The sequence below is a fragment of the Dryobates pubescens genome, chromosome 4 (genome assembly GCF_014839835.1).
Source record: "Dryobates pubescens isolate bDryPub1 chromosome 4, bDryPub1.pri, whole genome shotgun sequence".
Lineage (NCBI taxonomy): Eukaryota > Metazoa > Chordata > Aves > Piciformes > Picidae > Dryobates > Dryobates pubescens.
In genome coordinates, this window is record NC_071615.1 from 20,793,874 (window position 1) to 20,820,225 (window position 26,352).

General features: G+C 44.9%; 1 protein-coding gene and 1 non-coding gene across 3 annotated transcripts; one reads left to right on the top strand and one right to left on the bottom strand.

The window, feature by feature from the left end:
- Nucleotides 1–73, bottom strand: TRNAR-ACG (transfer RNA arginine (anticodon ACG)). Its single transcript has one exon. It is a non-coding gene; the product is annotated as a tRNA-Arg (tRNA).
- Nucleotides 74–368: 295 nt separating this feature from the next.
- SACM1L (SAC1 like phosphatidylinositide phosphatase) lies at nt 369–26,175 on the top strand. Of its 2 annotated transcripts, XM_054160909.1 has the most exons (20): nt 369–571; nt 7,112–7,209; nt 8,778–8,852; nt 10,167–10,294; nt 11,253–11,402; nt 12,395–12,454; nt 13,981–14,014; nt 16,682–16,783; nt 17,520–17,605; nt 17,772–17,858; nt 18,298–18,366; nt 18,472–18,551; nt 20,710–20,808; nt 21,139–21,277; nt 22,273–22,342; nt 22,431–22,503; nt 22,915–23,008; nt 23,091–23,183; nt 23,865–23,922; nt 24,338–26,175. In XM_054160909.1, the coding sequence occupies exons 1-20, from the start codon at nt 510–512 to the stop codon at nt 24,472–24,474; spliced, it is 1,794 nt and encodes a 597-aa protein (XP_054016884.1). In that variant the 5' UTR covers nt 369–509; the 3' UTR covers nt 24,475–26,175. The 2 variants fall into 2 exon arrangements, with proteins under 2 accessions (XP_054016884.1, XP_054016885.1); XM_054160910.1 differs by lacking the exons at nt 369–571; nt 10,167–10,294 and having other exon boundaries at nt 7,135–7,209.
- Nucleotides 26,176–26,352: the final 177 nt, after the last annotated feature.

Sequence of the window (26,352 nt, forward strand, 5' to 3'; positions counted from 1 at the left end):
CGAGCCAGCCAGGAGTCGAACCTAGAATCTTCTGATCCGTAGTCAGACGCGTTATCCATTGCGCCACTGGCCCTGCTCGAGAAAGCGTGCTTACCCACGCTCCCTTCACTCCGCACCGCGCGCGGGGGCAGGGCGACAGGCGACAGGCCAGCCAATCCAATGCGACCTCCTTCTTGGCGCCACGCCCACTGCACTCCTGGGGCGTGGCTTAGTGCTGGCCCCTTCCACCCACCCCTCCCCGCGCGTCACAGTCTCGCCGCGCGCTGCTGGCCTCTGGCGCGCTGCGGGCGGGCTCTGAGTGAGGCGGCTCGGCCAATGGCAGCGCTGCCGAGTCAGCTCAGGCCTGCCCCGTGCCTCCGTAGGCCGTGCCCCGCCCTGTGGTGCTCGCTAACGCGCCCGAGTCGGTTTGTCCCGTGTGGGGTCCCGTCCCTCAGGCCGGGGGACGCGGAGGTCTGGAAGAGGACAGCAGAGAAGCTGAGAGCGACGCGGCGCCAGCTGAAGAGGGACGAATGGCGGCCACAGCGGCAGCAGGAACGGCAGTAGCGGCGGCGGCCTACGCCAGCCTGAAGCTGTGAGTGACCCTCTGGGAGCAGGCGGGGGGGGGATGCGGCGCTGTCACCTGCAGCCACCAGAGGGTAGGGCCTGGCCCTTAAAGTAGCGGCAGCCTGTCCGCTCCCCTCACAGGCCTGCGGGCCCCTGTGTCCCACAGGGTCCCGTGTTCCGCTCCCTTTCCCGCCCCGGGTACGCCGGACTCGCCGCCTCCCTTCCTGGGCGAGCGTGAAGGGCTTGGCCCGAGGCAGCGGCTGTGGGCGGCAGCCCGGGGCGGGAGGGAGGAGGACTTTGGTAAAGGGGCTGGATCCTGTCCCTGTTCGCCGTTCATCTGGTTACTCGCGGTTCGGGTGACCGTCTCCTTTCCCTCTCTCATATGCGAGAGGGTTGAGGCGGGCAGGTCAGCGCTGGTGTGACAGGCGAGCAGCTTCTCTGTCTTGAAAGTGTTGGAGCAGCTGCTGGTCTGTGCAGAGGAGGTGGGCACCGAGCGACTCACACAGCCTGCCTTGTGCCTCATAGGTGACTTAGAGAAACTCCAATACTGGTAAAAATACCAGGCTTTGCACATACGATGTTACTTGCCAGCAGAAGGTTCCTTTACACGTACTTAGGTGCCATTCTGTCATGGCACAGGGTTCTGTGTGGTATGGTTTTGATGCCAGTTTTGAGCTTCTGAGACTCTGCTGTGTAGTGCCTGCTGCGACTTCTCAGATTCTTCTAACCTCCCATTTCCCCCTAAAGGTTTAGGGGAGAACGTAACCCTTTGCACTTGTAAATGCCAGATGTTTGCTTGCTGACAGGAAAAGAAATTGTGTAACCAAAGTTAAAAGTGAAGAGACACTTCTATTGTAAACCCTCACAGTAGCTGGTTGAAACTCCTGAACAAATTACTCTGAGCATAAGACCCTTGGTGGCTGACTGAAGCCAGCAGTGAAATGTCCTTGTGTGTCCTGAAGGCGTTCCCAGGCTTTTGGCCTCTAAACGGTAGCTGGAAACTCTAGAATTTAGTTAGTGATGCCATTTGCAGGAAGCAGGATCTGACAGTGGTTTGGTGGGGTTTTTTTTAAGCCTGATTTAAGTGTACTTAATGCTCTGTTAAATTTCATTTGGCAAACATCTTTTGGATTCAGTGCAGGCAGGCTTCTTTCTTGAAGACCTGCATGAAGAGTTGTCTTAACGCTGCTGCTTGTTTAAAAATCACTGTGCTTCTTTCTTTGTTGTGATGTAAAGTAGCTGTGTGAGGGTGCACCAACCCTGGAGGTGTTTGGGTGTTAATGAAGAGTAAAATCACCAGCCTTGCTGATCTGGCAGACAGCTGCTTTTTCTGGTTGTCACCTAAACAATATTTGTCTTTCTTTAAGCTGAGCTTGTGATCTTTTTGCCTGCAAAGGAGAAAAAGGTGAGCTGTACGAGTAGCAGTAACACACAGTCCTTAATGAAATTAAGTAAAGCAATTTGCTGGATACAGGCTAGTAGAGAAAGCTCTCATTTGAAGTTTAAGATTAACTAAAAGTAAGCTTTGCTCATTTTAGAGCAAAGGCTGTCTCAAATGTAGGTTAATGTGAGGTTTGGGGTTTTTTCCCCCCATAACTTTAAACCACAATTGTTTTGTGTTCTGGGCAAATGTGACCTTTTTTCCTGCTGTTACACCAAATTGTGGTAGTGGCCAGCAGAATCTCTACCAGGATACAGGGCCAGAACTTGGGTGATGAGTCAAACCTGGGTTCACAAGGGCAAAGGGGAATGTTGTCCTGAGAAATTCAAGCTACACTTCAGTTTGGGGGTTTTGTGGTAGCAGTGTTTTGTTTAACTGACTTCTCAGTCTCACTGTGAAAAGGTCAGATTCTGGAACTACTCCTCTTCTAGGTAGTGTAGTGGCCCTGTGTGGACCTTCATTGCTCTGTGGGGTCCAGTTCTGCACACCTACTCACAGGTTCTAGCTGTGAATGCAGACCTCTTGTTTCTTACGGTATTAAAATAGTGACTTGGAGTCTTTGTGCCTTGACCACTGTCAGCCAGGTTTAGGTGGTATGGAGAAAAGTGCTGATGCCTGTGCTACCATTGGAGCTAGCTGAATTACACCGTTAATTAGAGGGTAAAACTATTACCCTGAAAACTGCTACCCATAGTTGTCTTTGTCACTGCTGTAATTTTCTCTCTTGGCCTCAGGAACAAATGGTAAAATTCAAACAGCTGTCACAGGTAGCAAGCTCTAGTGGCTGCTGGGAAAGGCCAATTAATCAGTGAAAACTGATTGGTAAAGCTGTCTGCAGAACAGAGGGGTCTTGGCTGTTCTGGCTTGCCTATAGACATTTGTTTTTTCCATTGTGCTTGGGTGAAGTCTTACCCTTCTGACAGCCTTCTCAGTGCCCTGTGAGTCTCTGGTCCTAGGTGCTTCACATTTAACTCCTGACCACACTCGTGCCTGCATGCTTTGTGGAAGTATTCATCAGCCATGAGATGCTGCTGCACTTGAGTGGGGTGCCCTTCATCTCTGTTTGGGGAGAGGTCCAAAAGGACATCTTGTCTCTGGAGATTTTACTTGTTTTCTAAACAGAGTTGCCAAAGTTTGGGTAATTCCTTCTAGAAAAGGCAGCTACACCTCCTTTTTGTTCCTGCTTAATCTCAGTGGCTGTCAGGGTGAAGCTCAGGTGTGTTGGCTGAGGAGGGCATTACCTTCTGTAGTGAAGTATTTGTCACCTTAAGGACTATTTCCAGCTAAGTTCCACTTCTGAAGCTGTGCCTTTAATACCTGCATGCCTCTCTTTGTTTTTTAAATAGCATTTCTATTAGTGTTTTTTCAATCCTGAGGTTACACTCCCTATCTTCTCCCTGCAACAGCTGCTGCTCTGTGGGAGATGCTCCAGTTCCTTGAGCTGCTCCTGCTTGAGGAGTAATATTTATTGTGGCTGTATAATTAGCACACTCACTCACCTAGAAAAGCTGGAATCTCTGGAGTGTTGAAACCATCAGCAGGGCAGCACTGTTACTTAACACCACCTTTGAGGCTCTGCATATGCTGACATCTTCCCTGCATCTCTGCAGGCCACTTTAGTTCCCCAAGTACAGCGAATGCATTGCAGTGCAGGACAGGATGTGCTCCTGGCTTCCTTTCTTATGGTATTTAGAGGCTGACATCAAAGATTCCCCTGCATTAGAGCAACGTTAAGTATTTATGGTGAAATAATCAATTACTGAAGTAAGGGTTTGGCTGTTGAGGCCTTGCAGTGATATTGGGTGAAGCACTATCTTTAGCTGCCATTAGAGCTCTTCCATTCTCAAGCCAAACACAGGCATATTCTTATCTATAAAATCAGCCTCATTAAAATGTGGGATGCCACCCTGAATCATCCTCACGATAGACAGCACAGATTTTTTAGTGTGGCTTAATGAAGTGAAACTTCATAACAAATATACAAGTGGGAAAAAATAAAAAAGAAAGGAAAAAAAAGAGAGAAAAATCCTGTCTCACTTAAACTGTAAATTAGGCTGACTTGGTGTAAGCAAGCCATGGTTTGCTTTTTTGTTGTGATGTTGGGAATCAACACCTTTTTTTTTTCCCCCCCTCAAATTTGTATTGCAGGAATGAAATCTACTGAGTGAGTTGCTTTATCTCTTGGCAGTGATCCACAAAGCTTCAGCTGGAGGAGACTTTTCAAAATTAAATCTGAGACACCTTCAATAATATTTGAAACATGAATTTGTTGGCTTCTGTCCTTCAATATCTCTCTTTTTCTTGAGTATCATGAGTTATATCGTCTCTGGTATTTCCATTTGTCACTCCCTTTGCTCTTTGACAACACTGAGAAATAGTCCATGATAATAGTGGTCAGGGTTTTCTTTGTATTAAAAAGAGTGAGGTGAGCTCTGATACTGTGAAGATTTTGTGCTGTAAAGCTGCAGTGGAGGCTTGGGGTTGCTGTTAAGGGGTTTGGGGTTGCTGTTAAGGGGTTTGGATGGTTGTAGACAGCAGTGGCAAGGTAGCTGAAGCAAAGGCAGGCTCCAGTAGCAAAAATGAAGATTGTACAAAAGCAGAACATGGCTTGCTGTGTGAAAACTGGGTTCAGGAGTATCTCCAGACATTATGGACTTGTAGACAATAACAAGACTTGTAGACTATAACAAGACTTGTAGACTAAAGCCAGCAGTATTTTTATGTAATCCTGGTGCTTGGACTTTGATCCTGATTTTGTTAAAAGCCTAGGAGTAATCTGTCTGCAGATTCGTTGCCCTGTGAACAGTTCTGCTTTCAGCACTGAGTGTCTCCCTCTCAGATCAGTAAATAAGCATGTCTATTATCTTTTCAAGCTTGTGATAGACACACAGGCCTGTCTCTGAGCAGAGGCTATGGAAGAGCACCACACTTGTATACAATGCCCATCAGCTTACTTCCTGAGAGAGAACTGAGAGGCACTGATCTTAGTCATAGCAGTGTTATATTTGGAAGAATCCAGTTAATGAGGAGACTACTTGCCCACCTCTGGGAGTTGGTAAACTTGTAAATCAGCTTTTGCACCAAAACCTGCTTCAGTCTTGGCCTCCTTCTCAACTCAACTGGAGAACACATCCAGTTACTTATAAAAATGGAGCAAGGATTAAGTGACTCATCCTTCTCTTAAAAACATGGAAGAGCTCTCATTCTCCCCCGTCTGAGGCAGGGATTTAACATTTTGCAGGGCATTAAGCGTTGCAGTTTGTGTTGTGCAGCTGCATTTTAAGCAGTTGCTAAGAGTGATCCCAACAGAAGTTCTTTCAACTTCACAGACTGGCAATTTTATTTTCTCCAGTCCCCTCCAAAAGAGCTCCAAGCCAAACCCACCCAAAGCTCCAGAGCAGTCAGTGATGAGATTGCTGCAGTGTGCCACAAGAACCAGCCTGGCCTATTGCAATGAGAGGAGAGATCACTTGTCTTGTTCCCTGTGACACTTTAGTCACTAAATGCAGTCTTGGAGAGGAGGATTTTGATAGCAGAGTTCTTTTTCCTCGTGTTGAGGGTACAACATAGTTGAAACCAAGCTAGAAATGTACAGGCATTGTGTAAGAGGAGATAAAGATGAGAAGTGGCTGTTCAAAGGGCAGGAGACAATATGGGTGATGAGTTGAGAGGGGGAGAAGTGCTGGGGGCTGGTCTAGCAGAGCAGGGCATGTGCAGATGGAGAGAGCAGGCATCACTTGCACTGGCAGCCATGGGTCTCCCCTTTTTCTGGACTTGGGGATGATGAGGGCAAACGAGCTCTGGAGGGGGAAATTCTTGTTCCTGAGTGTAGTAAAGGGAAAATGTTGATGTGATGATGTTCTGCACCCTTAAGCTTTTACTCTCTCTTTGAAAACAGGCTGTAACTAATATGCAGGTGAGTCTCAGTGCTGAGGCTACAGTACAGTCATGGCCATGCTAGGTTAAAACACTTCTTTTAGCTGCTTTTGCTGAAGATCATTAGATGCATGAGAAGTGAAATTCCCTGATTTATGATTGATTGGTTATTTATGTTATGGTTTGCTGGCCTGGGGTTTTTCAGTTCAGTCAAGCATTTGGTCTCCACTTGCCCAGAGAGGTGGTAGAATCACCATCCTTGGAGAGAGTCAAAACACACCCTAAGGAACAGCATTCAGCTTGGAAGATGGAGAAACTCTGAAGCTGGCCTTGCTTTTAGTGGGTGGAAGTGAGGTGCTAGGCATCTTCAAAGAGGTCTAGAAGGCTCTTGTGATCTAAATTAGGATCCTAATTGAGCATTCTGAAGGACTGAAAAAAAGGCAAACAAAAGATGTGAAGAAATGAAAGATCTATTTAGGGAGAAGGGGGCTAAAAATATCTGTCCTGTAGAATAAGTTTCCAGAGCAAAATGTTTAAAACTCTAAACCCAGCTCTTGTCAGGCCTCACTGAGAAAATTCACAGTTACAAACACAGCTTGGGTTTTCTTGTTTGTGTTTATAATTTCCACTATATGGCTCCAAGTCACTCTGCTTAAGTCCTGTGTTGTACAGCCTGGTGTCTGGCTTCTTTCAAGTGTCTCAAGCGTGTGTTGAAGGAATGTTTCTAAAACATGTTTAATTTCGTGGCTAGTGGTAGTCTGCATTCAGGTGTTTTGTGAAATCTGTTCCCAGTGGGTTCTTGCCATACTTAGAGTCTGCTGTGAAAAGGGTGCTTCGTCACTGTGGACGTGAGTTTTGTTTACTAGACTCGCACCAGGGATGGGGCTCTGCAGGGGTTTTTTGATACATTGGGAAGTGTTTGGTTAAAAACTTGGGATTTTGAAGTTTGGTTTTGGTTTCTTAGAGTTCAGAGTGATGCAGTTCAAGCTTAAATGAACTAGGGAGGCACAATGTACGTGAAGTCACTTGATCTGTAACTTCCAGCAGTAAATAAGAGTTGAGATGGTCAAACAAGCCATGGATTTTGCAATCATTGTTTAGCCTGACTAGATGGGTTTTGCACTATCCAACACCGGTGGCTATTGGGAAGTAATCCAGTGAGAATTTTGGGGTTTGCAGCTGAAATAGGGTTTTAATGAAGAATAAACCAAAGTGTTGCTGAAATTCCTTTTTCCTATCCATTCCCTTAAGGCATATAACACCAGAGAAGTTCTATGTGGAAGCTTGTGATGATGGAGCTGATGATGTGCTTGCTATTGACAGAGTCTCCACAGAGGTCACCCTCACAGGTACTCTCATCACCTCTGTTGCTCAGTATGGGCCTCTCTGTCCTTTTGTCTGCCTTGCCCTGGACCCTCCCCCAGAGATCCTCAGAACCTTAAATTGATGCTGGGAGAGTTTCTCTTGAGTTGCTGTTTGAATGTAGTGCTGTGTGCTCTGTCCTGCAAAGAGCTTTCTTGGAAATGGCTTCTCACTGTGGGATTGCTGCTGGGGGTAGGTAGGGGCACAGTGCTGGTTTTGGTGAGAACATCCATCACAGCAGATGCTGACTTAGCCAAGCCAGCTGGGATTGGTGCCACAAGTACAAGATGAAACGTGGGGAGGATTGAATACTTGGGCTTCTGCTGCTCTCACTGATTGCCCCAGTGCTCTCCTCTTCCATACTGAATCCTGAGTTTTCATACTGCCTCTAGGAACAGCAAGGTAACCCCCCCCCCCCCCCCCCCCCAGTGTAAACACAGCTGTGTGTTGCAGGTCTGTATTCAGATGTCAGTGTGAGCAGTTTGAAGCACGCTGATGTCTTCATAATTTGTTTTAAAGAATGAAACATGCATTAAAATACTCAAAGAACATGTATTGAATGACAACAGGAAATGAAAGCAGTGGGTGACTTCCCTTTCAGTACTTCAGGGGGTTGTACCTCAGTATTACTAACACCTAAACAGAAATGCTGCAGTAGCAGTACTATAAAGCAGCCACTCTTTGGGTCTCTTGTATACTTTAGGAGTGGTGTGCCCATTCTGCTGACATTTTTGGTGTTGTACTACAGTATTTCAATTTCTCCTTCAAAGTTGTCCCTCTGAAACTCTAAAGATAGGTGCCTGAAGTCTTTTATTAGTCTCCAGCTGTTCTCTTTACTGGTGTTTTGTCAGATGAGCCTACAAAGTGTTCAAAGCAAAGGAAAATTCAAGCACTATTTTTCCTCTTCTCCAAGGTCTAGGAAAATGCCCAGCTCTGATGTGGGTGTCTTAGTTGTTTGGTTTTTCTTTTTCCCCTTCTCTAATATCCCTTCTGTTATTCTAGAAACTTGGATAGATGAAAGCTTAACAAGCTAAGACTTCTAATTGATATTAGGATGCTTTCTGGGTCTCTTGTGATATTGTTTGGGATGCTCTATTCCTTGCCACATCTATGCTGTTGTTGCTAGCTTTGCAGAGAGACACCAACAAGTAAACTAAGTCCTCAGCAGTGAAATCATCTGAGTCCCACAAGAAGCAGCTGGAGGCAGAAGGCACAAGCATTGTTTGCTCTTGATGTCTTCCAGCCTTTATGGCTTCAAAACCGTTTCTGGAAGCTGGCAGGACATACATTATTGAGGAGTCTCCTATCATGGGAATGAGTTAAAATGTATTCAGTGGAATGACTATTTTGATGAAACATGAGAAATGGGGTTAGAAAGCTTCCACAGCCTTCCCCTGCCTTGCATCAGGCTTTGAAATTGGGATGCATTGCTGCTTAAACCTAAGATCGTAGCAAAACTTGCTTTGAGCAAGAAGCTTTGACAAACCTGGTTTAACATGAAAGAGGCAGCCTGAAATTCTAATGTTTTGTTCTGTTTTTCTCTTATGCTTTCCAGTTAAGAAAGATGTTCCCCCTTCAGCTGTTACAAGGCCTATATTTGGCATTTTGGGAACAATTAGGTTGGTGGCAGGTAAGGCAAACACTTCTGTGCTCTTCAAAAAACACAGGGGGGCAAAATACCTTGCTGAAGAAGCTTTCAGGACAGAAATAGTATTTTGCAAGCATCTGAGGCTACCCTTAGATCCATGTGATGGGCCTGTCTTGTGGCTGCTAGAGAATGGAGCTAGCCAAATAGGATTTATCATGGCTGTCTATGCAGCTCTGGCTGCTCTAGAGGCAGGGTTAACTGGCAGCTTGCTGAGTTTTAAGCAGTGCATTTCACACGTGTGTAAAGGACTTCATCTGCTTACTCTTCACCACTGTTTTAATTTGATGCAACAGCCAAAAATTGGGTCATGGAGTTTGACTTTAAATCATTAGTCTTGGTACACAAATAACTGAGGGTAGTAGGTGCAGCTGTTGGGTCACATTTGTGTTGCAGCTATCTTACAAATACAAAGAAAATGCAGCATTAAAACAGGGCAAAATGGAACAGTTCTACTTGTGGGACAAGGTTAGAATAAACTGCTTTAAGTCTAAGCTTTCAGAAAGTGTTGCTGTTGAAAAGATCTTTTGTGGGAACACTTTCATAGATAGAGACTGAAGTGTGAAAAGTGATGAGGAGGATGCAGGCTGAGTAAAAGTGTCCATATGTAGAAAGGATTTGAGTTTACTTATTGCAGTTGTGTTAAATGCAGTAGCTTCTGCTGGGATCCTAAACTGCTGAGCTTTGTGTGCTCATACTCTGGCTGTGAGTCTTGCAGAGTAAGAGCAGTGTGGTGGACACCTGTCATAGCTACTTGACAAGCCTTGATTGTTTTAAAACTGAGCTTCCTCAAGGGGGATTTGCACAGCTTACAGAGTTGGTGATGCTTCCACTCATCTGAATGTTGGGGTGGGAAAACAAACAAAATCAAACCCACAAGTCTAGAAGTTCCAGTTCTAGTGTCCCCAGCGTAAGAAGGACACAGAGCTGTTGGTCTGAGTCCAGAGGAGGGTCACAAAGATGATCTAAGGGCTGGAGCACCTCTGCTATGAGGACAGGCTGAGGGAGCTGGGGTTCAGCCTGGAGAAGACTCCAGGGGGACCTAAGAGCTGCCTTCTAATGCCTGAAGGGATCCTACAGGAAGGCTGAAGAGGGACTTTTCATATGAGTGTCTAGCTACAGGGAAAGGGGGAATGGTTTGAAGCTCAGGGAGAGCAGAGTTAGTCTGGATCTTAGAAAGAAGCTCTTCAGTAAGAGGGTGGTGAGACTCTGGAACAGGCTGCCCAGGGAGGTTGTAGATGCCTTCTCCCTGGGGGTGTGCACCTTTCTTTTGTAACCTTTGCTGTTTGTGATCTGCAGGCACATACCTGATAGTAATAACAAAAAAGAAAAAAGTAGGTGAGATTTTCAGTCATGTCATCTGGAAAGCAACAGATTTTGACATCCTCTCCTACAAAAAGACCATGCTGCACTTAACTGATATTCAGGTAGGTGCACTGATTAGGGGGCTGGGGGGTATATTGTGTTGATGTCCACTTCCACAGCTCCTGATTTGAGAAATTTTTTAAGAAGCTCTTTGGACTATATTTGTTTTCTCTCTGCTTTAATTGATGTGATATTTGGGTATGGGTGTGTATAAAAGCTCTCTCATTCAAGATAGCACAGTCATGTTGTGCAGCTTAGACTATCATCCTCAGAGTCTGAGCTGCACACTGCATTGTCCCCCCCTTCTAGGATGCTACACAGGCTGCTAACTCCTCCTCACAGCTTTACTCTTCTGATAGCCCCTGCAGTAAACTGCCTTGCTGCAATCTAATTATCTGTTTTGCTTAATGTATGAATGGTTCAAACACCTAATTAGGGAAGAGTTGATTCTTTTTTTTTTTTGGGGGGGGGGGGGGGATAGGATGAAGATTGTTTAGAACAGGAGTCTTGTGGATTGATAGTGTCTCACTGATGGAGCTGAAAGGGGCATCTGAAGCTCTTTGAGGAAAGGAATGAGGTTAAAACTGGAACCAGAGCACAGATTAGTTAATGGGGTAATCTTGTCAGTAAGTTAAATCCTTTCTCTGCATTGCCATTTTGTTCTCTTTGTTTCCCTTAAAACCATTCAGTAAAAAAAAAAAGTTTCCTTTTTTGCTTGGAAGTAGCTAAAATTAGTTTACCACCAGTGGTATTCCTGTGAGGTCAATAGCTGTTCTCTGCTCTCCACTGTTCTTGCAGAAGTTGGTTGCAGTGTGCTAGCTGTAAGCTATGAGTGAACTGCTATCAAAACTGCAGTCTCATGGTTTCCTCCTGCTGTGGTAACCTTTGGATGATGTCATGTGTTGCTAGAGCACTAGCAAAGTTCATTTCATCACTTCAAAAAGTAGTGGTAGCTTTATAAGAACCAGGATGCTTTGGTGGTAATAAGTGGGAGCTCTCCTGTCCTCTTTTTGCCAACAGTTGCAGGACAATAAAGTATTTCTGTCAATGCTCAACCATGTCTTGAGCGTGGATGGCTTTTACTTCTCCACCACCTACGACCTGACGCACACCCTGCAGCGGTTAGCCAACACCAGCCCCGAGTTCCAGGAGATGAGCCTCCTGGAGAGGGTAAGGTTGCCAGTTTTGCTTGCTGTCTGCCTCAGGCATTGCCAATCACCTCTGCATGGCTTAAGTTTAATTTGTGTTTGAAAAAATGTCAAAACAAACTGAAGGAAACTTTACTTAAAGTTTAGGATGCTGCTGCTGAAACCTGGGGTCTCATTAGCCTTTTTTTTACAATCATAGAGTGATTTGGGTTGGAAGGGACCTCCAAAAGACATCAAGTCCAAACCCCTCTGCAGTCAGCAGGGACATCCTCTACTAGATCAGATTGCCCAGAGACTGACCTTGAGTATCTCCAGGGATGAAGCCTCAACTACGTCTCTGGGCAACCTGTTACAGTGTTCCAGCACGCTCATGACACAGAACTTGTTCCTCACATCCAATCTAAATCTGCTCTTCTCTAATTTCAAACCATTGCCCCTCATCCTGTCACTGCAGGCCTTTGCAAACAGTCCCTCTGCAACATTCTTGTAGGCCCCTTCAGGTACTGGAAGGCTGATACTAGATCTGCCTGAAGCCTTCTCCAGGCTGAACACCCCCAGCTCCCTCAGCCTGTGCTTGTAGCAGAGGTGCTCCAGCCCCACAGTGATTTGGTATGCTCTATGTAGCAGATACTGTTTAAAGCATTTATTGTCCTCAAACTAAAAATGCCTTTGTATTTTCATGACTTAATCTCCTGCAATAGATTGACATGTTTCTCCTGTCTGAACATGCAAAGACATCACAATGTTACTGGCTGTAACCAGGCTGTGTCTGTGGCCTTGCTAACTGAGGGGGACTGGAGCAGCTCTCTGGAACAAACAGCTGATAACAAAAGGGAAGAGATGAGTTGTTTCTTAGATTTGTAGTTGAGGATCTAAAGAATGCTGATTGAAGAGGGGTGTGCCAGCTCCATAGACATCTGTTCACCCAAAACCTGTGTGATGGATGGCTGCTGGGATTTGCCAGTTTCAGAAGTGGTGGTCTCTGAAAGCCTGTCTGCTCTTGCCTTGCTGCAGGCAGATCCCCGGTTTGTGTGGAATGGACACCTCCTCAGAGAATTTGCTGCTCAACCAGAGGTAAGCACTTTGCCATGACCATATTCATAGAGGATGAATGTACTTTTACTAGAAGTATACAAGTTTCCTGTAAGTGTCTGTTCCTTCAGCCAGCCAGGATCTAGTATAACATGGCTGTTCATTTTGGCTGCTCTTGTTAGCACAGTGACAGTTTGCTCCTTTGAAGCTTCCAACTTCCTGCCAGTGTCCTCAGTAGGACATGTAACACAGCTGGCTTCTGGGCAGGTCTGTTTGAAGATGCTGTGCTGAGCCCATGCTCATGTGAACCAAAGGGGACCTTACCCTGTACAGCACATGCCTCTGGAGCTTGTTAAGCTCAGCTGCTGAGTTATCTTTAGCTAGAGGCAAAGTTCAGCTCAGCACTTCTATTTTTTTTTCTAAAACTGGCTAACATCTTTTTCCATGAGTGTAGTTTAAATCCCATGGTGAATGCATTAAAGAGCCAATAATGAAGAGTAAGCCTGACAGCTTAGTTCTTTGCAGTTTTTCATATGGAGACCAGCACAGTGCAACCTTTGAATTCACTTAGTCCAGCAAATACAAGTGCATGGCTGTGAGCCACAGCTGGAGTCCTCAATGGCCAGAGTGATCTAAACTCCTTCCTGTCACAGACTTCAGATGTGTGTTGAATGTCTGAGCTACAGCAACCTCTGCTCTCTGACTGAAGGGGATGCTGCACTGCTGCTCTTTCTGTCTCAGTAAGCTGTGGAGATATGCTCTTAGCTTAGCCAGCACTGTTCCAAAAGGCTGTGCAGTGCTGCTGCAATGTGAAGACAGGAATTAGCAAAGGGATGTTTTGCTTATTATGGGGGCATTTGACTGGGTGTATGGTTTGGATAACACTGTGCAAACAAAGCTTGGGAACTGAGAGAGAAGCTGTGGTGGGAACAGCAGAGAAAGCTAAGTGTGCCTAGGTAGTGAAAACAGACACAGGAGGTAAAAAAAGGAAATAATCTAACTGGTGTGTGAGGAGAAGCATGACCTCCTCTTGGCTACAGCTGCCTTGCTCTAGTGCCAGGTTTAGGACATCAGGTATGAGAGAATTTTAATTGTAAATGTTCATGTCAGATCAAGTTATTCAGGAGTGGCAGGGTGAGGAAAATCCCTGGAACAAACATTGCGGATATTAAGCACATAGAAGCATTCCCTACTGAACTCCCATGCTGTTAACTCTCTCTGCTTGCATCCTCCTGGGGAACTACAGCAGACACCAAAGGGTTTCAGTCTGGACTGGTTTATATGTGGCACGTTAGTAGAAGAGTAAATGCCATGTGCAGGAGAACAAAGCAGCTGCTTTTTGTCAAGGTCACTCAGTTAGGATTAGATTTTGACTTTCCCTGCTGCTACCAAGGGTGACAGATATTGCTGTTTCCCTTGGGCTTTTTTAGAAAGAATTATTGTACCCTCCACAAATCCTGAAGTGTAAAAAACCAAACCTGTCAGACTCTTAGACAAAGCATGGTCACTCCCTTAGCTTTTTCAACTGCTAGTGTTTGAGTGTTTTTAATGTCTGTTGTGTGTTTCAGATCCATAGGTTTGCTACACCAGTGATGCACGGATGTATCCTTTTGTGTTGTAAGGCTCAGTGCTGAATGTGGTGACAGACTAACAGCAAAGTGAGTGCTGGTGAGGCTGCTCTGTTTGCCACAGTGTCAGAATTCAGTTGTTTGCTCAGATGAGCATTGCATGTTGTTTGCTAGCCCACTCATGTGAGTACTTGAATAATCTGCTTTTAAGGCTTAATGTATTTAATTTCACAGCCATTATTTGGATAACTGTCTCAATGAGACTGAAGGTTAGAATGACTATGGTCAGTGTTCTTATCACCCTCAGTACTTTTACCTTGCTGTAAGGATCCTTTCACTTAGCAATTACCTGGGATATAAAATAAGGGAGAACAGGTTTGAGTTGAAGTGCTTATGGATGTTCCCACTGAATAAAAGGAGCTTTGCTGGAGGCTCCTGGAATTTTTTTTTCTAGCCAGCTGCTTTTCCTCCACCAGTGTTTGGGTCCCAGCCCTTCTAGCAGTCAGGAGTGGTTTTGAGAAGGGGTGTGTGACCTGAGTAAGCCCAGTGCTTTCTGGAGGCAGTGTTCCTCGTGTGACCAGCAAGTCCCAGATGCTCCTGCCCTGGCAGCATGAGAAGGACTGGCAAGATTGGACAGAACAATTCCTTTTTCCCTCTGTCACCGAGGCCCCTCAGGTGTGTGCAGGGAACAGCTGCCAGGCTGGATCAGTTGTGCTGCAAGGACTGTTAGCAGCTGGCAGATCTCCAGTCCTTCTTTCCTGTCATTTCATTTAATGGAAAATGTGATGGGAGTAGACAGAGAAGCAAGGAAGGATAGCAAAAGGAAGCTGCCAAAGCAACCCAATCCTTACCCTGCAGGTCTTGAGTGGAAGAGTCTCAGTAGATTGCAATTAGCAGTTGGCAGACTGTAATTAACACCTTACCCTGTCCTATTTTCACTATATAAATAATTAGCATAAGTAATGTATGTGCTGCAATTCAGTGCTAACCAAACACCTTGGAGAACACAGGAATTTAAAGAAACTGGCTTTTCAGTGACAAAAATGCTATGAAAAGCCCTCAGCAGAGCTGGTACAGCACCACCAGCAGTTCCTGCCATAAAACCAAAGATTCTTCTCCCCCTCATAAATGTAAATACATTTTGTCCAACTAGTGATGGAAAAAAAATGGACTTACTTGAGTCATTGAGACTTTGATCACCTAAAGTCTAAATTGACTCATATTTCCCTTGTTGCTTAAAAAAACCCCCACTCTTCTAAAAAAAACCCAATAAAAATGTTTTTCCTTTGTGTGTGGAAGTAGCCAATAGCAAGTTGCCATGGAAGTTAGGACGGGGATTACCAATGGACAATGGTCTGAATATTGCTAAGAAGCTAACTTCAGAGGTAGCCTTCTTTGCAGGAACCTGCTGGCTGTGCAGGTGTTGAATTAAGGGCTGTAGGACCTGGCAGCAGTCCTCCAAGGGAGCATTAGACTCTCTTTACCCAGTACTTTATGGATTTAGGCCATTATGGACTGTGCCTGTTTTGTTTTTTTCTTTATTGTAGTCTGTATTAGCACAAAATGAAGATGTTCCACTTAAGCAGTCAGTGTGTTCCTTCAGATAGCTCAGGTGCTCATGCAGGAGACAGCTGCTTTTTGTCCTGTTTGACCCATACATGCAGAATCCAGATTTTACCATTAAAAAGGCATCTCCTTTACCAGCCTTAAGACAAAGTACCTGGATTGCTCAAAGGGCAGAAGACTGCAGTGTGCTAATGCTGCAGCTTGCAAAAATGGACTGGTTTGAGCCTTTGCTTCCCTTTAAAGTTGTAGGTTTCAGTTTCTAGGAGCAAAGGATGAAAGCCTGTGAGTCTCCTTGGAGAAGCTCCTGGTGATGAATGCTGGTCTCTGTTAGACTGGATAGCTTGCTGTGGCCCAAATCAAGGCAATGGCAAGCAGTACGGAACAAGACTCTGCAACTGGAGCTAGGGGTCAGTGGCCCCTCTTCATGGCTTAGTCCCAGATCAGGGTGTATCTGGCACTTCCATGCTCAGGCTAGACAGCCATTCATCTGGACAGCCTGCACTGGAGACTTGGTAGATGCTCATTCCTTTTCTTGGCATGGATCTGCAATCCAGTCTGCATTACTGCTAGTTCTGACACCTGCAAATGTGATGCATCTTGCACTTACAGGTGCATGGTGAAACAGCCCAAGGTATTGGCTCTTCTAAAAATCCTAGGAAAAAGTATTGGAGTGGTTTTGTCTGGTTTGGGTTTTTTGTTTGCTTGTCTTGTGTTCTGTTTTCTGGGTTGTTTTTTGTTTGCTTTCTGTTAAAAGCAATAGGGGCAAGAAAACTGTAAAATATCCTGTGGCTGAAATGGAGATCAGCACTGAACAGAACTTGAGAAGCCAGCCCACTTCATGATCTACATAGGACTCTAAAACCACATTAGTCTTCTTTGGAATGCTGCTTTATCAATTGCAGCAGTTTTCCTGTGTGTTCAGCAGTGACATCGCCTCTGCCCTCTCTTGTGGTGTGCATACTGATGCTGCTAGGAAGTTACTCTCTCTCCAGTTTCATGTCCAGCTGTTGCTGGTGTGAGAAATGTTTACAGATTTCTTTGCATGTGGTCACTTGGTTCCTTGACACCTCCTGCCTCTTGATCTCTGAAAAGAGCCTGCTGACAGTGTGGGGTTTTCCTTAGCATGATCTGTTAGTTATCACTATGCACTCCTGTTCTATTAATGGCAAGTGTTTTGACTGGCTGCTTGTCTCCAGGAGAAGCTGTTTCAGGGCTGGTGTTCGCTACTACGTGAGAGGTAAGATGGCAGCTGGGTCGATTTCACAAAGAATGCCAATTCAGTCTCCAGACATAACCTGCCTTTAAGAGTCATTGCTGTGTAATGACTTGCACTAAAAGAAAAATGCTTACAGAGGTTTGTCTCAAGAGGTTCTTGCTTCAGAGAAAATGTTAGGAACCTGTACAATGAACTGAAGCATTTTCTGATATTTGTTAAAAGTGATGGTTCCTTATTTCTCCTGAGAACTGCAGATGTAGAGGAGGTTAACACTTTAATGTTACTGGAGTTAAAAGCAAGCCCTTTGGGCTTAGCAGTCAATTCAAGCAAGAGCAGCACTGGTGCTGGGAGGGGGTAGTTCTGGATAGTGTTGTTCTCTACTTGTTTCAGGTTAAGAAGTGAACAAGGAAGTGGATTTAAATTCCTTTCTGTTGTGAGACGCTTTCAAAGTGGTTGGTCAGGTTTTGGTTGCTTTTGAATTATAAATATTTGAGTCAAAAGCACTCTTCTTATATCAAACTACTCCATTTCTAGGGCTGCAAGTACCAAAATATGTGAGCACAACTGTGCTGCTTCAGGTGAAATTTGGTACAGATCACACTAAACTTCTACCAGCTGTGTTTAATTTTACTATCTTCTGGCAGCTCTGCTATTTTCAGGCTTTCTGTGAGCACTCAGGTGGAAAGCCTTTTGCTGATCCACTGTCACTGTTCTGCAGCCAGTCTGAGCTGGCTAACCAGGTCTTTTTCCTACACAGGTATTGATTCGGAAGGACATGCTGCCAATTTTGTTGAAACAGAACAAATTGTGCATTACAAGGGGAGCAAGGCATCATTTGTTCAGGTAAAACCAGCATAAGGAACTGCTTACTGGCCTAAGGTGTATAGCTAATGTGTAAATACAAATATAAGACTCTCAGGCACACAGACTGAGCCAGTCAGCTTTTGTTTTCACATGGCAAGTGAGTTTGGAAGTTTGGGTATTTAAAACTCTTTCCATTCTTTTGCAGACCCGTGGATCAATTCCTTTTTTCTGGTCTCAAAGACCAAACCTCAAGTATAAACCAAAGCCACAGATCAGCAAGTCAGTAAATCATGTATGTGAGTGTTTGGTGTGTCTTGGGGTTTTACTGTATTTCCGGGCTTGTGTTTGTGTGATAAACTGTCATCAGAAGAATAAAATGAGCAATATGGGATCCAGCTTTATTACAAAAAGTAGTAGCAAGGAGCCTTGCACTCCTTGAGATGAGTTCAGAGCCTGAAAGAAATGCAGACATCAATTCTTCTTGGTTCTTGTTTGCAGCAGTTTTAGTAGCTGCATAATGCTGCTTCTCTGTGCTGTGTTTAATGACGAGAGCTGAACTGGCTGAGGGGATGAAAATAGAAGTGTATAAGCGCAGCAGAGATCATCAAACACTTTTATTAGCTATAAAGCTACCTACTTGGTATCAGCAAAAAGATGATGATGGAGATTTCTGTAAATTGCAGATCTTAATAGCAGTGTGCATCTGTCAACACATTGCCTTTCTCTTCCAGATGGATGGCTTCCAAAGACACTTTGACTCTCAAATAATTAGCTATGGGAAGCAAGTGGTTGTCAACTTGGTAGGTTTTCACTTGTTCTCCCTGTAAAAAAGGGGTTGCTCTATTAAGCAGACTTAAGCAAATACATATTTTTTTCTTTCTTAATTTTAATTTTCTTTCTCCCAGGTTAACCAAAAAGGTTCAGAGAAGCCTCTTGAGCAAACATTTGCAAAAATGGTGAACAGCATGGCAAATGGAATGGTCAGGTATGTGTGAAGTGTTGAAATGGGGCCTGGCCTCTGAGCCTGACACAGGCATCAGCTCTTTGGGAGCCTTTGCCAGCTCTCTGATTTGTTGGAGTTTTCTCTTTATGATGTAACTTGCATATGGCCAGTGCTTCTACCTTGGTGTAAGCAGAAGTGAGGTTGAAGTGAATATGGAACAAAGAGGAGACAGGTAGAATGAAGGGAGCTCGGGGGCAAAGGGTCATGTCAGCATTGGAGTAACAGCACGCTGAGGGCTGTGGAGATCATCTGCTTTTTAAGAGAAAGAAATCATGCCCTGTAGAGCTTTCTGCTGGCAAAGGGGCTTGATTACATCACCAGCTTAGAGTGCTGAGTGTGAGTAAGATAGCATTGAGATGAAGGAGAAAACAGAACAGAATTAACCAGGATGGAAAAGACCTTCAAGATCATCAAGTCCAACCTATCACCCAACACCATCCAATCAACTAAACCATGGCACCAAGTGTCTCATCCAGTCTCTTCCTAAATACCTCCAGGGATGGTGACTCCACCACCTCCCTGGGCAGCACATTCCAATGGTCAATCTCTCTTTCTCGGAAGCATTTCTTCCTAAGATCCAGCCTAAACCTCCCCTGGCACAGCTTGAGACTGTGTCCTCTTGTTCTGGTGCTGGTTGCCTGGGAGAAAAGACCAACCCCTTCCTGGCTACAACCTCCCTTCAGGGAGTTGTAGACAGCAATAAAGGGAACAGGTAATTTAAATGTCAGTGTGACATTGGATCAGAAGAGAGGAGCATGTACTTTCTACTACCCTCAAGGGCATGTTTGTGTTTTAAAAGAAAGCCTCTTCTAAGGTGAGTTCTTGCCTCACTCTCACACCTAGGCTTAGACCTTTCCTGCACAGAGCTCCCCAAGTTTTATATATCTTTGCTCTAAAAGTCATCTGGTGGAAACCCAAAATGTAACCTGCTGTCAGCATGTTTTGGGGCTGTTCTGTGTGTGGTAAAAAGCAGTGTTGGGTGGCCTCATTTTCTTAATGCTGCCAAAATCCTTTTTCTGGAATCAATTTTGATGGTGTCTACCTGCCAGACTAAGACTTGAGCCTTCAGTGTATATAATACCAGCTTTCTCCACACAGAATAACTTTGGTTATGAATGCTTGAGGGGAGGCATGTCATGCCCTGCAAGGAGATACCTGTATGCAATTGGGATGTATTTTATTTTTGCTGTGTTTAATTTATAAAAACTTAATTTTTAAATAGAGATATAAATACATATTCATCTTGATATCAAGTTGAATCAACCCCCACTCACCTGGAGTTCCTCTTGCCAGAAATGAAACAGCTGTTAAAATCTTGTTCCAAGTCAGTGGCCACCTTCTTATGGCAGAAGGTTAGCTGCTGAAACAGTACCTGTCACAGGTTTCTAGAGAGCTGTGGAGAGAATTGTGCTGCATGCCAGCAAAGAATGTTGTATTTCAATACTGATGTCTAGTTCAGAGTGATCTAGATACCAGAAGTCCCTGTTTGCTTGGAAGAGAGGAGGGCAAAGGAATCCTAGTGGAAAAAGTGCAATCAAGTGCATCTCTCTTCTGTGCTTTCTGGAGGAAAAATACCAACTAGGGTACAGAAAGAGTAACTTGGAGCAGAGTGCTTCCCCTGCCTTCTCCAGCCAGTCAGCATCTCAAAAGATGGAAATGCTGTCCCCACACACGCGAAGAGTGCAGCTCCAGGAATCATAGAATTGTTAGGGTTGGAAGGGACTGCAAGGATCATCTAGTTCTGACCCCTCCCCCTACCATGGGCAGGGACCTCTCACACCAGATCAGGTTGCTCAGAGCCACATCCAGCCTGGCCTTAAATCCGAGGAGACCTTATTGTGGCCTTCCAGTATCTTTAGGGGCCTACAAGAAAGCTGGTGAGGGACTTTTTAGGGTGTCAGGTGGTGATGGGACTAGAGAGAATGGAACAAAACTAGAAATGGGTAGATTCAGATTGGATGTTAGGAAGAAATTCTTCCCCATGAGGGTGGTGAGACTCCGGAACAGGTTGCCCAGCCAATTGCCAGCATCAGTAGATGTTTGCTGGAGACCGTGTCTGAAGAAGTGCCCGGGGAGTTGGGGATTGAGGCCTTCCTTCAGTAGCTGTGTAACCTGGGAGGATACTTTTCTCTCTGGACAGGTATGTAGCATTTGACTTCCATAAAGAGTGCAGTCGGATGAGGTGGGATCGACTGCAGATTTTGATGGATCAGCTAGCAGAGCAGCAGGACGAGTTCAGGTAAGGCTCTGCACTTCTGCCATTGGTTTCTGTGGAGCTAGATCCCTAGAACTGAGAACAATTAAATGTAAGTCACTGATTTTGCTTCAGGGCTGCTCTTCCCAGGGGCACTTAAATGAGATTGAACTCTGCCCTGAGATTGAATGTTCCTCTGTTGGTGCCCTTTTTCAGTGTGGGAGAGGAAGAATTCAGGGAGCCATCCAAGTTCAGAGACCTGGGTTAAGAGCTCTTTGTATGCTCAAGAGAACCCTTTTGGCTGCTAGAGTATTCACCTCTGAGAAGATGTGGTTTGTACAGACTGTCAGTACTGAGGGGGATGGTGTGTGTCAGTTACTTCCTAGTGGACTGTGATGGTAAAATCGTGACCCAGCAGGAGGGGATATTCCGCAGCAACTGCATGGACTGCCTGGACCGCACCAACGTCATCCAGAGCTTGCTGGCGCGGCGCTCCCTGCAGGCACAGCTGCAGGTGAGTGTCATCTTGGTTAACAAGCTGGAAGTCAGAGCAAGCTCCTGCAGCTGGGCTGGGCCGATCCCAGGCACTAATCCAGGCTGGGTGCACAGTGGGTCGAGAGTAGCTCTGATGAAAAAGCCTTGGGAGTGTTGATTGCTGAGAAGCTCCCCATGAGCCAGCAGTGCCCTCATGCAGCTCAGAAAGCAGACATGTGCTGGGTTGCATCCAGAGGAGTGTACCCAGCAGGGCAAGAGAGAGGATTCTGCTCCTTGACTCTGCTCTGCTGAGACCCCATCTCCAATACTGCCTCCAGTTCTGGTGTCCCCAGCATAAGAAGGACAGAGAGCTGTTGAAGTGAGTCCAGAGGAGGCCACAAAGATGATTCAGGGGCTGGAGCACCTCTGCTATGATGTTAGGCTGAGGGAGCTGAGGGTGTTCAGTCTGGAGAAGAGAAGACTCAAGAGGGACCTCAGAGCTGCCTTTCAATACCTGAAGGGGATGCTACAAGAAGGCTGCAGAGGGACTTTCCTTGAGGGTGTCTAGAGACTGGACAAGGGGGGAATGGTTTGAAGCTGAGGGAGGGCAGGGTTAGACTGGATCTGAGGAAGAAGCTCTTCAGTCTGAGGATGATGAGACTCTGGAATAGGCTGCCCAGGGAGATTGTGGGTGCCTTCTCTCTGGGGATGTTGAAGGCCAGGTTGAATGAGGCCTTGAGCAGCTGAGTCTTGTTCAGAGGTGTCCCTGCCCATGGTGGGAGGTTGGAGGAGATGATCTCTGAGGTCACAGAATGGCTCGGGTTGGAAGGGAAGTTGAGAGAGGTTTTGTTTGGAACAGAAACGCAGTTTTAACACAAGAACTGCATACAGCTGATACACTTGAGTTTCTCTACTGCTTGAAATGCATTGGCCAGACTCTGTAACATGTACACAGCTTTGGTTTTTTTTTTCCTGAGAGCAAATCTAATTTTCCTGGGGAGCTAATAGAGAGCCTCAATCTGCTTTGTGTTTCAGAGGCTGGGTGTTCTGCATGTTGGACAGAGGATTGAAGAGCAAGCAGATTTTGAGAAAATCTACAAAAATGGTAGGCTGTTGTTAGGGTTCACACAGTCCCTTTCTCCAAACAGAGTGCATCACTTCCTTCATCTCTCTCAATGTTTTCCTTTTCACAGCCTGGGCTGATAATGCTAATGCTTGTGCCAAACAATATGCTGGAACTGGTGCCTTAAAGACAGATTACACAAGGCAAGTCAGCCTTTCTGCTAAGGCCTCCTGGGGCTTGGGGGTATGGTTGAGATTTTTCTTAAGTTTTCATATCAGGAGGTTATTAATTTGGGGCTTAGGCCACTAATGAATTTTGCAGTGGTTGAGCTGTTAACATAGACTAAAAACTGCAGAACACCATTCGTCACTCCTTCTGTGGAAAGGCAAAAGGCTGTCTGGAAATAGACCCAAAAGAAGGTGCCTCCTTCAGGGCATGGAGAGAAGGGTCATTTTAGCTTCCAAACAGCTACAAGTGTGGTGGTAATGCAGAAGCAGCACTTGTGCTTACCTGAAGGTATTTGTTAACCAATGAACAATGCAAGAGCTCTAAGCCTGACATCATCTTCCTGAGTTCATCAATCTATTTTAAACATTTTTCACCACTTTCTGCAGAACTGGGAAGAGAACTCAGTGGGGCTTAATAATGGATGGCTGGAACTCATTGATACGTTACTACAAAAACAACTTTTCTGATGGATTTAGACAAGTAAGTCTGGCTTTGAGCGGCTGGGAGATGCTTGGTGGCCGTGGCTGTGCCTTTGAGCTCTTGCTCTCCATTTCTCTTCCAGGATGCAATTGATCTTTTTCTTGGAAATTATTCAGTGGATGAAGTAGAACCTGCTAGTCCTCTACATGTCAAGAAAGACTGGAAGTTCTTAGCTGTGAGTATGGAGGCTTTATTCATGACTGGAGAAACTCACACAACCTTTTAGTCACTTGCTTCATGTTCAGTAATGAAGCATCCCTGCCATCTGGCTGGGTTTCTAGACTGCCTGCTTGTAGGACTAAACCCAGACTGTTTTCTTGACAGAAAATGGAGTGTCCTTGAGGTATTGAAAAAACTGCTGCTTGCTTTTATTTAAAATCTGCTTCATGTGGAGAGGGAGAAATTCTGCTAGTCACCATGCTTTCTGCTGCAGAAGCAGCATGTGAAGACCTCTTCTCACACTTCATGCAGAAGCATAGATTGTAACACAAAACCCCCACCTTTTTTTCCTGCTCTTCTGTTGTGTGAAATGGGATTTGGGGATGCTATGGGTTTAGTAGCTGGTGGTGGTGTGTTTTGGGAGTTTTGGTGGTGTGGTTTGGTTTTTAAACACAGACCTCAACCTCCCTTTTAATAGCAAGGAGGTGTATTGTAATTCTTAACCTAGTTATGGAACACTTTTTGGAGTTTTGGGGCTGTGCAAAACTTTATTTGTAGCTGGCAGCAGCTGAATTGGGAATTAAAGCAACTTCAGTACAAAGCAAGTCAATAACTTGGCAGTGCAGCCCATCCTAAAGGACACTAAGCAATATATGTTCTGCTATGTCAAGTGGTAATTCTTTCTCTCTTTCCCCAGTTGCCTATTATTATGGTGGTTGCTTTCTCCATGTGCATTATTTGCTTGCTAATGGCTGGTAAGTCACTGCTGAGTGTAATTTCACAGTCAGCTTGCTCATGTTTGGACTTTGTACAAGTAGTTACCAGAAACTATTCAGTATAAAATTGCTGCTCAGTTATACTAAAAGGTGTTTGAGCATGGCTCTGGAGGCTGGTGGTTCACACATCAGTGTGGAAAAACCTGAGGCACTACAGAAAATAATGTTAAAACCTTTGTAAATATAACTTGTGGGTCTGTTAATTGCCCCTGTTAAATTCAGTTGCACCTGAGGAGACCACAGAACATGCTGGGTAAGGAAATGGAAAGCTGTGGAGAGCCTCGAGCTTCATTGGATCTGTGCTTTCTGAGGGAGGGCTTGAAGTACTTTGATAATCAGAGAGGTTTTTCAGTACAGAGATAATGAACTGAAATCTCTGTCTGCCTCTGAGCAGGTGATACGTGGACTGAGACACTGGCCTACGTGCTCTTCTGGGGAAGTGCAAGCTTTGGAACTTTGGCCATCATCCTTTACAACGGCAAGGATTTTGTAGATGCGCCCAAGCTGGTCCAGAAGGAGAAGATGGACTGAATTTGTGTGTGTGGAAAGCGGCTTGGTACCGAGGATTCCTCAAGCCACACGTGGAGTCTCTACTGACCTGCTTTCCACACCAGACAGTGCTCTTTTTAACATTCTTCCCTGGCAGTGTGAGGGCTGGAGGGGAAATCGTCCTTCGGTGGTGGTAGCTTTCAACTGAGACCTGACTTGACAGTCTGAGCTGCAATGGTCTTTGGAATATTGCATTAGTGGAGGGGGCTCTGCTCTTACTGAGGTAATGCAGAGGCAGAAGACAGCTTTTTGGTGTCTGGCATGTTTTGGGGCATAAGTGGACTGCTTAAGCTGTCCACCTGGGCTGTTTCAGCTAAATCTTTGGTCTCTGGCTTGACAAGAGAGCCCTGATCATGTTCCAGTGTCAAAGAGAAACCTCAAACAGATGCTGAAGCATTAATAATAGAGCTTCTAATCACAGCTTCTGAATAAATATGGCTCCATACCAATGAAGCCTCATTCCCAGGCTTGCAGCTGGATTGTTTGTGCTAAGTCCACGTTAAGGAGTCCTTTGTGCATATTTGTCTGGATTCTTTTTGCTCATTGAATCCTAAAGCTCTTCTAAAACTCTGTTTTGTCTTGAACTGATGCAGTATTTTATGGACCATTGTTTGGGTGAAAGGACAGTATAACTGGATGTTCCTGAAGTTGCAGATGTCTTGCACTGTTGCAGTAGTACAGTCTTCAGATGGTGATTCATTAGTTAGCAAATCAAAAGACAACATTTTCTTTCTAAACATGTAAAATGAAATCAAAGAATGTAAAAATCCTTTGCAGTGTTTATTGAACCTTCCTTATGCTAAGATCCAAAGTACTACATGACTTTAAGAATGGGTCACAACATAAGGTGAACTTCACGTTTTGCTAGTCAGCTGCTTCTATTCTCGGTTATGTTGAAGTAACTTGTTAAAGAAGGAGAAACAACCTGAGGAGAAAGCATTTAGCCTAAACTCCATACTTGCACTTGGGAGCAGCAGCTTGCTTTTCATGCATGATACTGTAACACTCTTGAAACAAAAAGCTACAGAAAAATTTGTGCTGGCTAATAATAAATGTGTGTCTTTTCAATTTAGTGCTTCCAAGCTGTATAAAAAAAAATAATAAGTAATCCTAATCATGGACCAATTGAGACCTATTTTGTCACTTATTTTCTATGGTTTGTTCCAGCCATGGGCCTGGCTTAAGGCGCTGTACATTGTTTCATATTTCCTGTAAAGTACAGCTGTATATTCAGGTTGCAGGGGTAAAATTTAAACAGGGGGGTGGGGAGGGGGCAGAGCTGTAGAATACTAGGACTAGCACAGTTGTCACTGTTGAAGCTAGAACACGAAGCACTGATGCTCCAGTGTGTCCTTGTGTTATGACTGAAAATATGTACAGATTTTTGCAACTGTTAACTGTTCATTTTAACTATGAATGTTTCTGGAGAGGCCTCTCTGGGTTTTGTGTAGACATGACCTGTCCATAAGCACTAGTATTGGCAAAGTGTCTGTTTGCTTCTAGATGCTGTAGCAGAAATACCAGCTGATGGTTAAGTGGAAACTTCAAAACTTTCTGAGGTGAACTCCATTATGGGCATAAAGTAGAAGAGCATCACAGACTCGACATTTGAAAGCGATGGTTTTGGTGGCTCCCTGGCAGCAGTGTGTGAAACTCAATTCAGTTGTCCTGCAGTCTGGAGCGAAATCTGCTTCTTTGAAGAACTTGTTGCAACAAAGAACCAAACATGAATTACTAATATAAAACCATTGTAAGACATAGAGTAAGGTAGGCTTTAGGAGTTGGAAGGCACCTGTATTCCAGTGCTTTAAAAGTTTGTTTCTAAACTCACAAATGGTGTATTCAAATGACAATAAAATG

Excerpts from the sequence above, each read along its gene's own strand:
- SACM1L (XM_054160909.1), top strand. The coding sequence starts at position 510 with ATGGCGGCCACAGCGGCAGCAGGAACGGCAGTAGCGGCGGCGGCCTAC. Across the intron at positions 11,403-12,394 it reads AGATGAGCCTCCTGGAGAGG|GCAGATCCCCGGTTTGTGTG; the intron begins GTAAGGTTGCCA and ends GCCTTGCTGCAG. Across the intron at positions 23,184-23,864 it reads AAGACTGGAAGTTCTTAGCT|TTGCCTATTATTATGGTGGT; the intron begins GTGAGTATGGAG and ends CTCTTTCCCCAG.